General features: G+C 47.6%; 1 protein-coding gene across 3 annotated transcripts in view; it reads right to left on the reverse strand.

Annotated features, from left to right (window-relative positions):
• The window catches only part of DPYS (dihydropyrimidinase), a 71,148-nt gene that overhangs the window by 43,142 nt on the left and 14,088 nt on the right, over nucleotides 1-13,918 (reverse strand). For 2 of the 3 annotated variants that reach the window (XM_040432567.1, XM_040432568.1), the window contains exon 1: nucleotides 3,860-4,170. The exons of the other annotated variant lie outside the window; for it this stretch is intronic. In XM_040432567.1, coding sequence (XP_040288501.1) covers nucleotides 3,860-4,117 — 258 coding nt within the window. In that variant the 5' untranslated portion in view covers nucleotides 4,118-4,170. Of the gene's footprint in view, nucleotides 1-3,859; nucleotides 4,171-13,918 lie in introns of those variants that run through there. 3 annotated transcript variants of the gene reach the window in all.

Raw genomic sequence — 13,918 nt, forward strand, 5'->3', positions numbered from 1 at the left:
TTTGCATACAGATTGCCGGATCCGGCGGCAAAACTGCCTGCCAGAATCCAACAACGCAAGTGTGAAAGTACCCTAAAATGAAGACACAGTGAACAGAGGGTGTAGGGGGATGAGGAACCCGATGGTCACCCCACCCCCCCCACTAGACCTCAGGAGGTTGCCCATTATGGTGCCACAACCCTGTAAAATGAAGACACAGTGAACAGAAAAAATAAAGTGAATATGTGCTGTTATGTCCCGGACATTCGGCCAGAATTATAAAAAAATCTGTGAGGCCCGGGGAAAGAGAGGTGAGTGTGATCAAAATGTGAGAAAGTGAAGTGTGTGCAAATGTGCCATCACTCAGAGGGCTCCCAACCCCACTGCATAAAGGCACCCCAAAGTCAGGGCCGTTTCTTGGACCGGGCGGCCGCCCGGGGCGCTGTCAGAAGGGGGGCGCCGGCAGGGCACAGCAGGAGATGAGCGCTGCGCTTCCATTGTGGAAGCGCTCACTCATCTGCAATGTCATCTCATCTGTATCGCCGTCCTTAGGACGGCGATACAGATGTCTGTAATGCGGCAGGGCAGGGAGAGGTGTGTCCCCTCCCTGTTCCTCTGATAGGCTGCCAGCACTAGGCCGGCAGCCTATCAGAGGCCGGTGCAGGCGGCGAGGGACACAGGCCGGAAGATACTGACACATAAGGGGGGCTGCTGGAGCCTGGCACAGACATAAGGGGGGCTGCTGGCACAGACATAAGGGGGGCTGCTGGAACCTGGCATAAACATAAGGGGGGCTGCTGGCACAGACATAAGGGGGGCTGCTGGCACAGACATAAGGGGGGCTGCTGGAACCTGGCATAAACATAAGGGGGGCTGCTGGCACAGACATAAGGGGGGCTGCTGGCACAGACATAAGGGGGGCTGCTGGCACAGACATAAGGGGGGCTTCTGGCACATAAGGGGGGCTACTGGCACATAAGGGGGGCTACTGGCACATAAGGGGGGCTACTGGCACATAAGGGGGGGCTACTGGCACATAAGGGGGGCTACTTGCACAGACCTAAGGGGGGCTTCTGGCACATAAGGGGGGCTTCTGGCACATAAGGGGGGCTGCTGGCACATAAGGGGGGCTGCTGGCACGTTAGGGGGGGCTGCTGGCACAGACATAAGGGGGGGCTGCTGGCACAGACATAAGGGGGGCTTCTGGCACATAAGGGGGGCTACTGGCACATAAGGGGGGCTGCTGGCACAGACATAAGGGGGGCTGCTGGCACAGACATAAGGGGGGCTGCTGGCACATAAGGGGGGCTACTGGCACATAAGGGAGAGGCTACTGGCACTTGATAGGGGGGCTACTGGCACTTGATAGTGGGGCTACTGGCACTTGATAGGGGGGCTACTGGCACATGATAGGGGGACTACTGGCACATGATAGGTGGGCACTCTGGCTACAGGCACATGATGGTGGGGGGGCTCTTATTACTGGCACATGATTGGGGGGCATCTATGGGGGCTCTTATTACTGGCACATGATTGGGGCACATCTTACTGGCACATAAGGGTGGGCTGCTGGCACAGACATAAGGGGGGCTGCTGGCACATAAGGGGGGCTACTGGCACATAAGGGAGAGGCTACTGGCACTTGATAGGGGGGCTACTGGCACTTGATAGGGGGGCTACTGGCACTTGATAGGGGGGCTACTGGCACATGATAGGGGGACTACTGGCACATGATAGGGGGGGCACTCTGGCTACTGGCACATGATGGTGGGGGGGCTCTTATTACTGGCACATGATTGGGGGGCATCTATTGGGGCACTTATTACTGGCACATTATTCGGTGGCACTATAGGGGCATCTACAGAGGCTAAAAAGAAGGGGTATTTTTATATGGGGGGCTCTGTATAGGGGCATTTTATACTGGGACACATTATGGTGGGTACTATGGGGAAGGGGGGAGAGGAGTACTATGGGGTCATCTACGGGGGCTCTGAGAAGGGGTATTTTATATTTGCACATTATGGGAACATTAGCTCAACTGGGGGCATTACAAAGGGGTATGTTTTGCACATTATAAGGAGAATTATTTCTACTGGGGGGGCATTATGGTGGGCTTTATTACTCCCCCATGGTATGACTCCCTAGTAGCAGCACCAGCCTCTCACTGCTCTGGTACCCCTCTGCCCTTTCTCCAAATCCTTATTATGAAATCTTTCTCATTAGCATAAAACACAACATCAGCTCCACCGAGCCCCCGGCCAAAGTGTTGAAGTGGTGTCCGAGATCCCCAAGGGCCAAGCCAAGTAACTGTAAGTTTTCATGTGAAATATGTTTATGTTATACACATATAGCAAACACTGTGCCACACAATATACAATATACCTCTACACTGTGCCACACAATGTACAGTATACCGCTACACTGTGCCACACAATATACAGTATACCTCTACACTGTGCCACACAATATACAGTATACCGCTACACTGTGCCACACAATATACAGTATACCTCTACACTGTGCCACACAATATACAGTATACCTCTACACTGTGCCACACAATATACAGTATACCGCTACACTGTGCCACACAATATACAGTATACCTCTACACTGTGCCACACAATATACAGTATACCTCTACACTGTGCCACACAATATACAGTATACCTCTACACTGTGCCACACAATATACAGTATACCTCTACACTGTGCCACACAATATACAGTATACCTCTACACTGTGCCCCACAATATACAGTATACCGCTACACTGTGTAGGGTTTATACTGTTTATTGTACAGCATGGCACAGAGGTTATATTGTCCGGTATGGTGTAACCTCCATACATTTTATGTACAGTATACAGTAATCCATTTTGCCATCTATGCTTTGAATCTGGTTTTATATGTTACTTGGTTTTTGTACATTTACTTGTGTGTGCTAGTTGAGACCTGCTGTGATTGGGTTTTAGTTAGTTATTAAATGCTAACATGACAGTTTTTTGGTTTTGCACATTATTGAATATTGTATTTCATGACTACTCTTCCTTTATACTGCAGTTCTCCTGTACCACGACTTTTAGCAGTTTAAGCAGTAATTTATTATTTTCTTTTGCTCTCAATAAATCTTGTGTTAAAGGGAACCTGTCACCGGGATTTTGTGTATAGAGCTGAGGAGATGGGTTGCTAGATGGCCGCTAGCACATCTGCAATATCCAGTCCCCATAGCTCTGTGTGCTTTTATTGTGTCAAATAAAACGATTTGATACATATGCAAATTAACCTGAGATGAGTCCTGTGTGTGAGATGAGTCAGGGACAGTACTCATCTCAGGTTAATTTGCATATGTATCAAATCGTTTTTTTTTTCAGCCACCGTTGTATACACCTCCAGGTTGACCTCTGTGTGTTTCTCCATCTGAGTGGCCGAGACATACCACGTGATCTAAACCACAGGACCAAGAAGCTACCTTAGCCTGGAAGCACCAAAACCTCCTCAGGGATGACCACTTTAGTGATCATATAATCTCCTTGAATTACTAAATTTACAGTCATGGTGTCCCTCCTAGGTCCCCAGGGCTGATGGCAGAGGGCTTACCTAGCCTCTGATTAGATCCCCAATCAGAGGGGGAAACTTTGATCAAGCCACGATCACAGACTGTGACAATCAGAGGGTTAACAGTTGGAATTGGAGCTACCTCCGATCCTGGCTGCAGATCAAAGGGCTGCTGTAAGAACCGGGGCTGTTAGTTACAGTTCATTTTGTAGAGCAGCAGAAGAGCTCTGCTCCCTCAGTGACAGCAATGGACAATAGGTGGTCATTAAGGGGTTAGGATTAAAACTACATGTAGTAGACAGAAGACTTCTTGGAGATCTTACCTTGGTTCCTTGGTAGAAGTCATCAATAGACTGCGATCCCATGAACGGAAACTGGAAGTGTGTGTGCGTATCGATACCTCCGGGAAATACCAGTTTACCCGTGGCATCTATGACTCTCAACCCTTCCGGTCTTGTGGGGTGTAAGTTTGCGCCGACGTCTTTGATCAGCCTATCTTCGATATAGATGTCCCCGAAAAATGAGCAATCGTCATTAACGATTTTGCCCCCTCTAATTAGGATCCTGCTAGGGGAGGCCATTTTTTTTAGCTGTGGCTCTTACAGTAAATCTCCAGATTTATTGGCACCCAGGGTTATGCCAGGCAAGTCTTTATATTTATACAGTGATCTGTAAAAGATTTACTGGGGCAGGGGTGGAGGATGTATTTGGCAATGGGCGGGGTGGGGGATGTATTTGGCAATGGGCGGGGTGGGGGATGACTGAGTATCACGGGGCCAACAAACACTATTGAGAACAGCAGAGCCTTGTCCTGTGGCATAAAGTGCTTTTATATATTCAGAACAGATTCAGAAGATGTTGAATATTTGCTTCCACTGACTTATACCAGAGTTGAAATCAGGTCATAAATGTGAAGTACATAAAGAATTTAAAGGAGATCCTTTCATCAGGCCAAATGGAGAGTTTGTTTCTGCAGAAGAGACATATAGACATTTGTTTTTCCTGGATATACTACCAAGCTGAAGAAGAGGGCTGACCATATTTTATTTTATCCCAAGGTATATAGAAGAAAGGGGGCCTCAAGGCACCAATTATAATTAGAGAAAAATTTGATTTGCTCCGAATTTCCTCACACTTCGTGGTAACGAATCACAATTTTTCCTAAAATTGCTGCTGCATGTGTGAGGACATGGGGCAAAGGACTCTGGGAACGAGGAATCATCAGCAGCCAGCCAGCCCTGTGATGTCACAGCCCTATAAATACCCTCAGCCATCTTGGATTCTGCCATTTTCCAGGGAGAGACGTCAGCAGGCGCTAGGGACAGTGCTAGGAAAGACTTCATTGTGCTGAAAAAACGATTTACAAGTTCAGGGAAAGATTATTCAAGGTGTAGGGTAAGGATAGGGAGGCATCATCTAGACTATAAGAGGAGAACAGGGTCCAATAGGGGAGTGTACAGCCTGGGTAATAGGAGCGATTCTATTACACCTTGCTGCACTGACTGGGGATCCAAATTGCTATTATACTGCTGCTTTTAGGTTTGCACTAGATGATACATCTGTAATTCCAGCAAACCTTGTTTGTTATTGGGGTGCCAGTGCTGTGTTGCAGGTTTTTTTTTATAGGAAATATACGTACATCATATTAATCGTTCTGCGGTGCATTTAAATTGTTCTACAGTTTCTTTTGGGGTGCATTAGTGAAAAACAAAGGACGTCTTATGTGCCGTTCTGCGGTGCAGTAACATTGTACTACAGCTTTTTTTGGGGTGTTTTAATAGTATAAAAAGTACATCTTATTTGCCGTTCTGCGGTGCAGTTACATTGTTCTACAGCCTTTTTGGGGGCGTATAAGTGTAGAAAAGTATATCTTATTTGCTGTTCTGGGGTGCAGTTACATTGTACTACACATTTTTTGGGGGTGTTTTATTTTATAAATTTTTATTTAGAAAACAGCAAAATTAAAACAGATACATAATTAATCAATGACATTGGTAATTCTTGTCCCTCTTTTTTTTTTATCTATTCCCAACCCACTCAACCCAAACCTATCCTCCCTCCCTAGCGATGCGTCTCTAATAGAAAAAAAAGACCTACCACTTCCAACTTCCCCATATCCTAGACCATTTTTCCTCAGTATGGAGTAGGTATATCACCCGTAGGGGATATAAGACATAAGCGCTGGTGCACAATCAAATTCAGCTAGTCCTATGGAATTGGCACTATGCTTGGTGCCAATCTGAGTGATTCAGTGATTTTGCTGCACAATTAGGTGGTATTATGGTGTTAATAACTGTCGTGGTGGATCAGAATGTGTAGTCAACGGCTGAGAGTGGGCGGACAGTATGTAATATAAAGGTGTTAGCACTAGAAAAAAAACGGCAAGTGGAAGGTGAATACTGGTATAAATACTATCCTGGGTACCTTGTTTGTTCTTTCTCCAAGGAGTTCGTGATGTGGGTGTTCGTTCTGTATTCTTCTTGTTGTTTCCGTGGGGATGTTGGTATCCTTTCAAGTCCCGGCGTTTTTCTTGCTCTCCTGTCAGCAGCAGCGCGGCCCCGGCCGGAAGCACGCGCGTCGCGAGGGAGCTTGGTTCGTTACCCGGGAAACCGCTGGCGGTGACGTCACCTGGTACGAGTATGGTGGCCTCCGTGGGGCAAAAGACTGTAACGTACGCGTTTCGGAGCCAAAACGGGCTCCTTCGTCACCCTGACGGGCTCCTTCGTCACCCATAGGACTAGCTGAATTTGATTGTGCACCAGCGCTTATGTCTTATATCCCCTACGGGTGATATACCTACTCCATATACAGTTTTACTAGGGAGAACAATAGCTCCCCAAAGACATTAAGCAGCAGGATCTCCCCACCCAGGCAGATTGACACATATCTATTCAATAGGAGCGCAGGGGGGTCTCTATTTTCCCATTTTTCCTCAGTATTTCTTTGATTGTATAGAACATTTTCATATCTCTTAACCTTGTTAACCAAATATAACCACTCATTGAGCTCTGGGGTATTTTGTGAGATTCAGACTTGAGTAATCACAAGTCTGGCTAAAAACATAATTCTGATCAAAAGAGTCTTTTTATACTTATGGCAGTTTAGGTTAGATAAATCACTCAATATCCAGCACTCAGGTGTAAACGAGATTGTAATGGCACCCCGGCATAAAAGGGGGTAAGCGCCGTTTATGAGATATTCCCTTTCCAGATGCAAAGGCAGCTACTAAAAACGCCAATCTCCCGAACTGGAAACCATATGAATGCTGCATACAGCCGAATAGGAAAAACCATATGAAAGGTTTACACTCCTAGCAGTCGAACTGGAACAGCATACAATCCCCCCAAGAACTAGACCAAGCTCTGTGTTGAGGGTAAAGCAGTGGACAGCCAGAGCTGTAGGTTTATTGTTATTAGTACCACCCACAGGGTTTTATAAAACAACCAGTAACCCCCTACAATACACTCAGACACTCCCACACAAAATCCTCCCCTCTGCCTGTGATACAATTACCTTACACAATGGGCTAATGTAATTATCACAGGCAGGAGAATACGCAGTTTTGCACAGAGTCTTCAGTCCTGGAGATAATTGGGAAGTAATCCAATTTATCTCCAAGGGCAGAGGCAAAACTCCATTAGCCACATGGTAGCAAAAGACAATAAAAGACATAAAAATATTTAACTGTGCAGCTATTGCATAAAACATAGACATTTAACATATCCTCAGATAGCTCAGGTCTGAGTGCATATTATTAGGTGAATGGCACTCAGACTAAACGAATACAGTAGAATCGCCATGGAGCTAAAGTCTTTCACATAGTCTTTCGTTATCCGAATGGGATCCATGGCATAGCTATCTGGGGTATCACTGTGCAAATAGGGCAAGTACCAAATGACCCAGCTTTCATGTCTTTGCAGGGGAAAATCAAGCGTTTCAACATGGGGCCATAGTCTAAAGGAAGCAGGCGGGCAACCAGGCTTCTCCAATGCAATGTGGCGAGATTGGTCTCATCACAGAGATTACTACCAGGGCTGGTGCCACCTGTAAGGCGACCTAGGCAGCCGCCTAGGGCACAATTAAGCAGGGGGCACCGGCTCCGTGCGGTTTAAAAAAAAAGCGTTGGTTAAGTGGCGGCCGGGCCGGTCCTGCCACACTGCCCAGGCTGGCGCGTCTATGATTGTGCACCGCCCGGGCGCAGCCTGAAGAGAGGGACTGACAGGAGGGAAGCGACTCTAGTGTAGCGTGGCCGAGCTCTGTTCGGTCCGCGGTACAGGAGCTTTTGTTTCCTGTACCCGGCCGGACTGACAGGAAGTGCTCACTTAGTGTGCACTTCCTTTCAGTCCGGCCGGGTACAGGAAACAAATGCTCCAGTACCGCGGACCGAACAGAGCTCGGCCAAGCTACATTAGAGGTGGGGGGGGGATGAGAGTGACAAGGGAGGGGGGGGAATGAGAGTGACAGGGGGGGGGATGAGAGTGACAAGGGAGGGGGGAATGAGAGTGACAAGGGGGGAATGAGAGTGACAAAGGAGGGGGGGAATGAGAGTGACAAAGGAGGGGGGATGAGAGTGACAAGGGGGGGGATTAGAGTGACAAGGGAGGGGGGGAATGAGAGTGACAAGGGGGGGGGAAATGAGAGTGACAAGGGAGGGGGGAATGAGAGTGACAAGGGAGGGGGGGAGAAGAGAGTGACAAGGGGGGAGAAGAGAGTGACAAGGGAGGGAGGGGGGAGAAGAGAGTGACAAGGGAGGGAGGGGGGAGAAGAGAGTGACAAGGGAGGGAGGGGGGAGAAGAGAGTGACAAGGGAGGGAGGGGGGAGAAGAGAGTGACAAGGGAGGGAGGGGGGAGAAGAGAGTGACAAGGGAGGGAGGGGGGAGAAGAGAGTGACAAGGGAGGGGGGAGAAGAGAGTGACAAGGGAGGGAGGGGGGGAGAAGAGAGTGACAAGGGAGGGAGGGGGGAGAAGAGAGTGACAAGGGAGGGAGGGGGGAGAAGAGAGTGACAAGGGAGGGGGGGAGAAGAGAGTGACAAGGGAGAGAGGGGGGGAGAAGAGAGTGACAAGGGAGGGAGGGGGGGAGAAGAGAGTGACAAGGGAGGGAGGGGGGTAGAAGAAAGTGACAAGGGAGGGAGGGGGGGAGAAGAGAGTGACAAGGGAGGGAGGGGGCGGGAGAAGAGAGTGACAAGGGAGGGAGGGGGGAGAAGAGAGTGACAAGGGAGGGAGGGGGGGAGAAGAGAGTGACAAGGGAGGGAGGGGGGGAGAAGAGTGTGACAAGGGGGGGAGAAGAGAGTGATAAGGGAGGGGGGAGAAGAGAGTGACAGGGGAGGGAGGGGGGGAGAAGAGAGTGACAAGGGAGGGGGGAGGGGAAGAGAGTGACAAGGGAGTCCCCAGAGCCAGACCAAGAGCCAGACTGCAGCCAGAGACCAGATCATCTTATTGTCCTGCTGGTAAGCAGACAATGCAATATGTTTATTATTTAATTGTTTAGTTATTAATACTACATTGGAAACTAATTGACCTCACATTAAAAGGACACTATAGTCCCAGAACCAGTACAGTTTAATGCAGTGGTACTGGTGTCTATAGCCTGTTCCTGCAGAGAACAGACACTGTGCCGTACTGGTGGTAAAGGAGCACTATAGTGCCAGAAAAGCAAACTCATTTTCCTGGCACTATATAGTTGTTAGGAGTGGGGCACCCTCGTGTCCCCCTCCCACTGGGCTGAAGGGGTTAAAATCCCTTCAGCCACTTACCTTTCTCCAGCACCGGCACTGGGAACTCTTCTCCCCGATCCTCCTCTCAGCTGCGCATGCGCACGCATTCAAAACTATGTTCCGCGTCTTCCCACTGTAATTTTCACAGTGAGAATCGCGGAAGCACCTCTAGCGGCTGTCAGGGAGACGGCTACAAGAAGCTTGATTAACCCTAAGGGAAACATAGCAGTTATTTTAATTTAAATGCTGAGAAAGGGGTGGAACATATGTGATGTCATGATATGGGCAGATCATCTGATTCGGCAATTTTTATCTTGCCTAGGGCGGCAAAAATCCTTGCAGCAGCCCTGATTACTACCCTCAATTTTTGGGTAATAAAATTCTGAAATGAACCCCAATAAACTTTTAGATCTGGACACAACCAAAATATGTGCAAAAAATCTGCACGCTGTGAATCACACCGTGGGCAGTTCGAAGTTTCTCTTAGATCACATTTATTAAGCCACATCGGCGTGACATACCCTCTGTGTAAAATATTGAACTGTACCAGTATGTGATTCAAGTTATGCAATGCTAATCTTAAATAAGAAAATATACTGTATTTCCCCATCACTGTGGTGTAATCATTGGGCAATCAATTCCCCAAGCTGTCTGACCCGGGGAGACAGCCTTATTAAATAGTGCATTAACTAATAATTTATATAGCTGGGAAATCTTACCCTTCTGGTCTAGACTCCCCATCACAACATTCAAAGGTGAAAAAGTGTCTATCTCTAACAGTGGAGCTTCTTTTACACTAAAAAGTGCTGAACGTATCTGAAAATACCTAAAATAACAACTTAAATTACCTAAATTCCCCATTTGTGCTGAATCGGAGAAGGAAAGTACCTCTCTGTTTCTCACCACCTGTGAAAAATACAAAATGTTACTTTTCTGCCAAAACTTATCCCCATGTAGTTTATCAACATCCTGTAAATAAAAATTATGCCAAAGAAAAGTGCACAAAAGAGATCCCTTTATCCCCAACCATCTTCTAATGGTGGTCCAAGATCTAGAGAATAACTTAACTTAATTAATCACCCAGATTCCAACAGAGTAAATATGTTATCAAATGGGGATCGTTTCACCCAAATCTTACACAAAGCACTTTTCTCCCATTCATAATATAACCATAACTGCACAGCTATAAAATAGCCCTTGAAGTAGGGGATATTCAACCCTCCCTGCTCCAACGGCTTATAAAAATAATCCAATTTTAACCTCACTCTCTTTCTTCCCAAAAGAAGATCGTTAATCATACGCTCACTAAGTTTAAAGAACTTATCCTCGATCCAGATTGGGGAATTCCTAAGAATATAGAGAAGTTGGGGTAAAATCACCATCTTAACTAAGGATATTCTGTTCGCTGTAGTATGGGGTAATCGAAGCCATATCGTAATTTTTTATCTCAATTTACTTATCAATGGAATCATCTGCATATAAAGAAATCTGATCCTCTGGTCCCAGTACGCCAAAACCCTTGGGTCTTGCCTAATACTAAGTTCCAAAGGCTCAATATAAATGTCAAACAATAATGGAGAAAGTGGACAACCTTGACGAGTACCTCTAGTCAGCATAAAACTCGAGGTCAGACTGCCATTAAGATTGAGCTTCGCAATAGGGGAGTTATACAGAAGTCTAACTGTACTTATATACCTCGTACCGAATCCCATCCTTCCCAACACCCTCCATAGGAATTTCCACTCCACCCTATCAAACGCCTTAAAGGCATCCAAAGACAGGATGGAGCGGGAAACCTCTCCCCCGGGTGACTGTATATTCACAAATAGTCGATGAAGGTTGTGATGAGTACCTTTATTAGGGATAAACCCATTCTGATCGGGGTGTATAATCGAGGAGATAATTCAGGAGAGAGCCTTGTGGCCAACATCTTTGATAAAAGCTTAACAACTGTATTCAGAAGCGATATCGGTCTATATGACCCCATATCTAAGGGATCTTTACCCTTTTTTAATATTAATACAAATACCGCTTCTGTCATAGACTCGAGTAGAATCAGTGGCGTACCGCCCATAGAGGCAGACCACGCCATTGCTATGGGGCCCGCGGCACTGGGGGGCCCGAAGCGCAGAGAAGGCCCCGCCCACACTATTTGGCCCCGCCCACTCATGACATGCGGCTATGCGGCTGCTTTTCTTCTCAGGCTCAGCCAACTCTTCTTCCAAAATCTCCGCCGCCAGCCAGCCGCCCCCCCCGCCCGGAGTCTGACCTGATCTCCTGACCTGATCCTGACCTGATCCTGACCTGACTGCTGCGGAATCAGGATCAAACCAGCCTGCAACTGCAAGCACAGGGGAGGCGGGAGAATCGGTTCGCCGTCGGCCGTCGCCAGTGTGCCTGAGGAGCAGAGCTGTAGAGGAGACGAAGTCAGAACTTGAAGCACCCTGTCGGACTGTCCCACTCCCTGGCCTGAACGGAGACAGCAGACTCAGTCAGCACAGCAGAGACTAGGTATGATGATAATGTCAGACTCAGATACCATTTTTAGGGGGACAGCCAGGACAGGGTGGGACATGCTTTAATCCCACTCCAGTGAGTCCTGTTGTCCTCTATGAGCCCCAAAATGCCTATGGAGGAGAAGTAGGAAGAAAGCACACTGTCCTGAGAATTGTGGGGGGCATTAGGGGTTGGGGGGGCTCATAGAGGACAGTGTGCTTTCCTCCTACACCTACACCTACTCCTTCCTAACAACCCCCCTCCCCCGGGCATTTTGGAGGGCATTAGGGGTTGGATATTAACCCCTCTAACTCCTTGCTGCTAATGCTGAGTGTGCACGTAGCCACCAAATAATATTTCACCAACCAGCCAAACCCCCCCCCCCCCACACACACACACACAAACACCTGCGCATATGTGCACACTCAGCATCAGCAGCAAGGAGTTAAAGGAGTTTAAAGAGTTAAGGAGTTTAAAGAATTAAGTTTTAAGGAGTTAAAGGGGTACAAATACATGTACATTTTATACGTTACTGCAACAAAGTTGGTTAATAATAAAATAAAAATGTTTATCCCTAACAGTTTCAGTAGGTCATGTATAAATTTATTTAATGGGTGTGTGGCATGGGAGGAGCCAGGTCAGGAAGTGGGAGGGGCCATGGTGGGTAGTGGGCGGGGTTAAGGGGCCCAATTCAGATTTTTGCTATGGGGCCCAGTGATTTCTATGTACGCCCCTGAGTAGAAGTGTTTATTTTTATTTTTTTAATACCCGACTGTTACTGCCATGGGGGAGCGGGGGGCACTTGATACTGGCACATGGGGAGAGGGGGGTTGGCACCTGACCTGATACTGGCACCTGGGGGGGGGGGGGTTGGCACCTGATACTGGCACATGGGGGGGGGAGAGGCACCTGATACTATGGTTGGCACTGTTTAGGGGAGGGGGATCTGTGTATGGCACTATTTAGGGGAGGGGGATCTGTGTATGGCACTATTTAGGGGAGGGGGATCTGTGGATGGCACTATTTAGGGGAGGGGGATCTGTGTATGGCACTATTTAGGGGAGGGGGATCTGTGGATGGCACTGTTTAGGGGAGAGGGATCTGTGGATGGCACTGTTTAGGGGAGGGGGGATCTGTGGATGGCACTGTTTAGGGGAGGGGTATCTGTGGACGGCACTATTTAGGGGAGGGGGATCTGTGGACGGCACTGTTTAGGGGAGAGGGATCTGTGGACGGCACTATTTAGGGGAGGGGGATCTGTGGACGGCACTGTTTAGGGGAGAGGGATCTGTTGAAGGCAGTAATTGAGGTTTAAGTACATTATGGTACATTAAGCTCTTTTTACATTAAGCTGTTCACATTAAATGTTTTAGGATGGGAATAAAATAGTTTAATGTGAATAACTTTTGGTATGTTCTCTCAAATGACCCCAAATCTTCAGAATATGTTGGCATAGAGAGAGTCTAGTAGGATGGGAAGTTTGGGGGAAATTGGTTAACATCTGAGTTGTTTTTTGTATGTTAAGCCACATTAAGCTCCCCAAAAAACAAGCTTAATGTCACTTATTTGCCTTGTGGGTAACCAAAATCCATGAAACTTCCAGGATAGGTTTGGGAAGCTGTGAACTTAGGTTTTGCAAAGTTTCAAGGCAATTGATTGAGGTTTAGGCACATTATTGTACATTAATCGACATTAAGCCATTTTCACATTAAATGTTTTAGGATGTCCCGTCAGATCGGCAGCAGGCCCTCGTCCACACAATTTTTTAAATGGTCAGCTCACCAGCAGGCCCTCACCTACAATATTTTACAGGGTCAGCTCACCTCCTGATGACGACAGAGAAGTCTTGCCTGTTGGTACTCTGGCACACATGGCTGACTTCAGGTTAGGCTGCCTTTCCCGTGATCCGCACGGTATACGCATTTTAGACAACACGGATTACTGGTTGTTCACCCTTTTTGACCCCCGCTACAAAGAGAACTTATCATCTCCAATTCCTCTGGTGGAGAGGACAAGCAAAACAGTGCTATACCAGAAGGTCCTTGTGGAAAAATTACTCCACATCCAAATGGATCGTCGACTTCACGGGGACGTACGATCAGGCAGAAGTTATCTAGAGTCAACAAAGCGGCAGCAGGCCCTTGCCTATAATGTTTTCGCTGGTCAGCTCACCT

The sequence above is a fragment of the Bufo bufo genome, chromosome 5 (assembly GCF_905171765.1).
Source record: "Bufo bufo chromosome 5, aBufBuf1.1, whole genome shotgun sequence".
NCBI classification, from domain to species: Eukaryota; Metazoa; Chordata; class Amphibia; order Anura; family Bufonidae; genus Bufo; species Bufo bufo.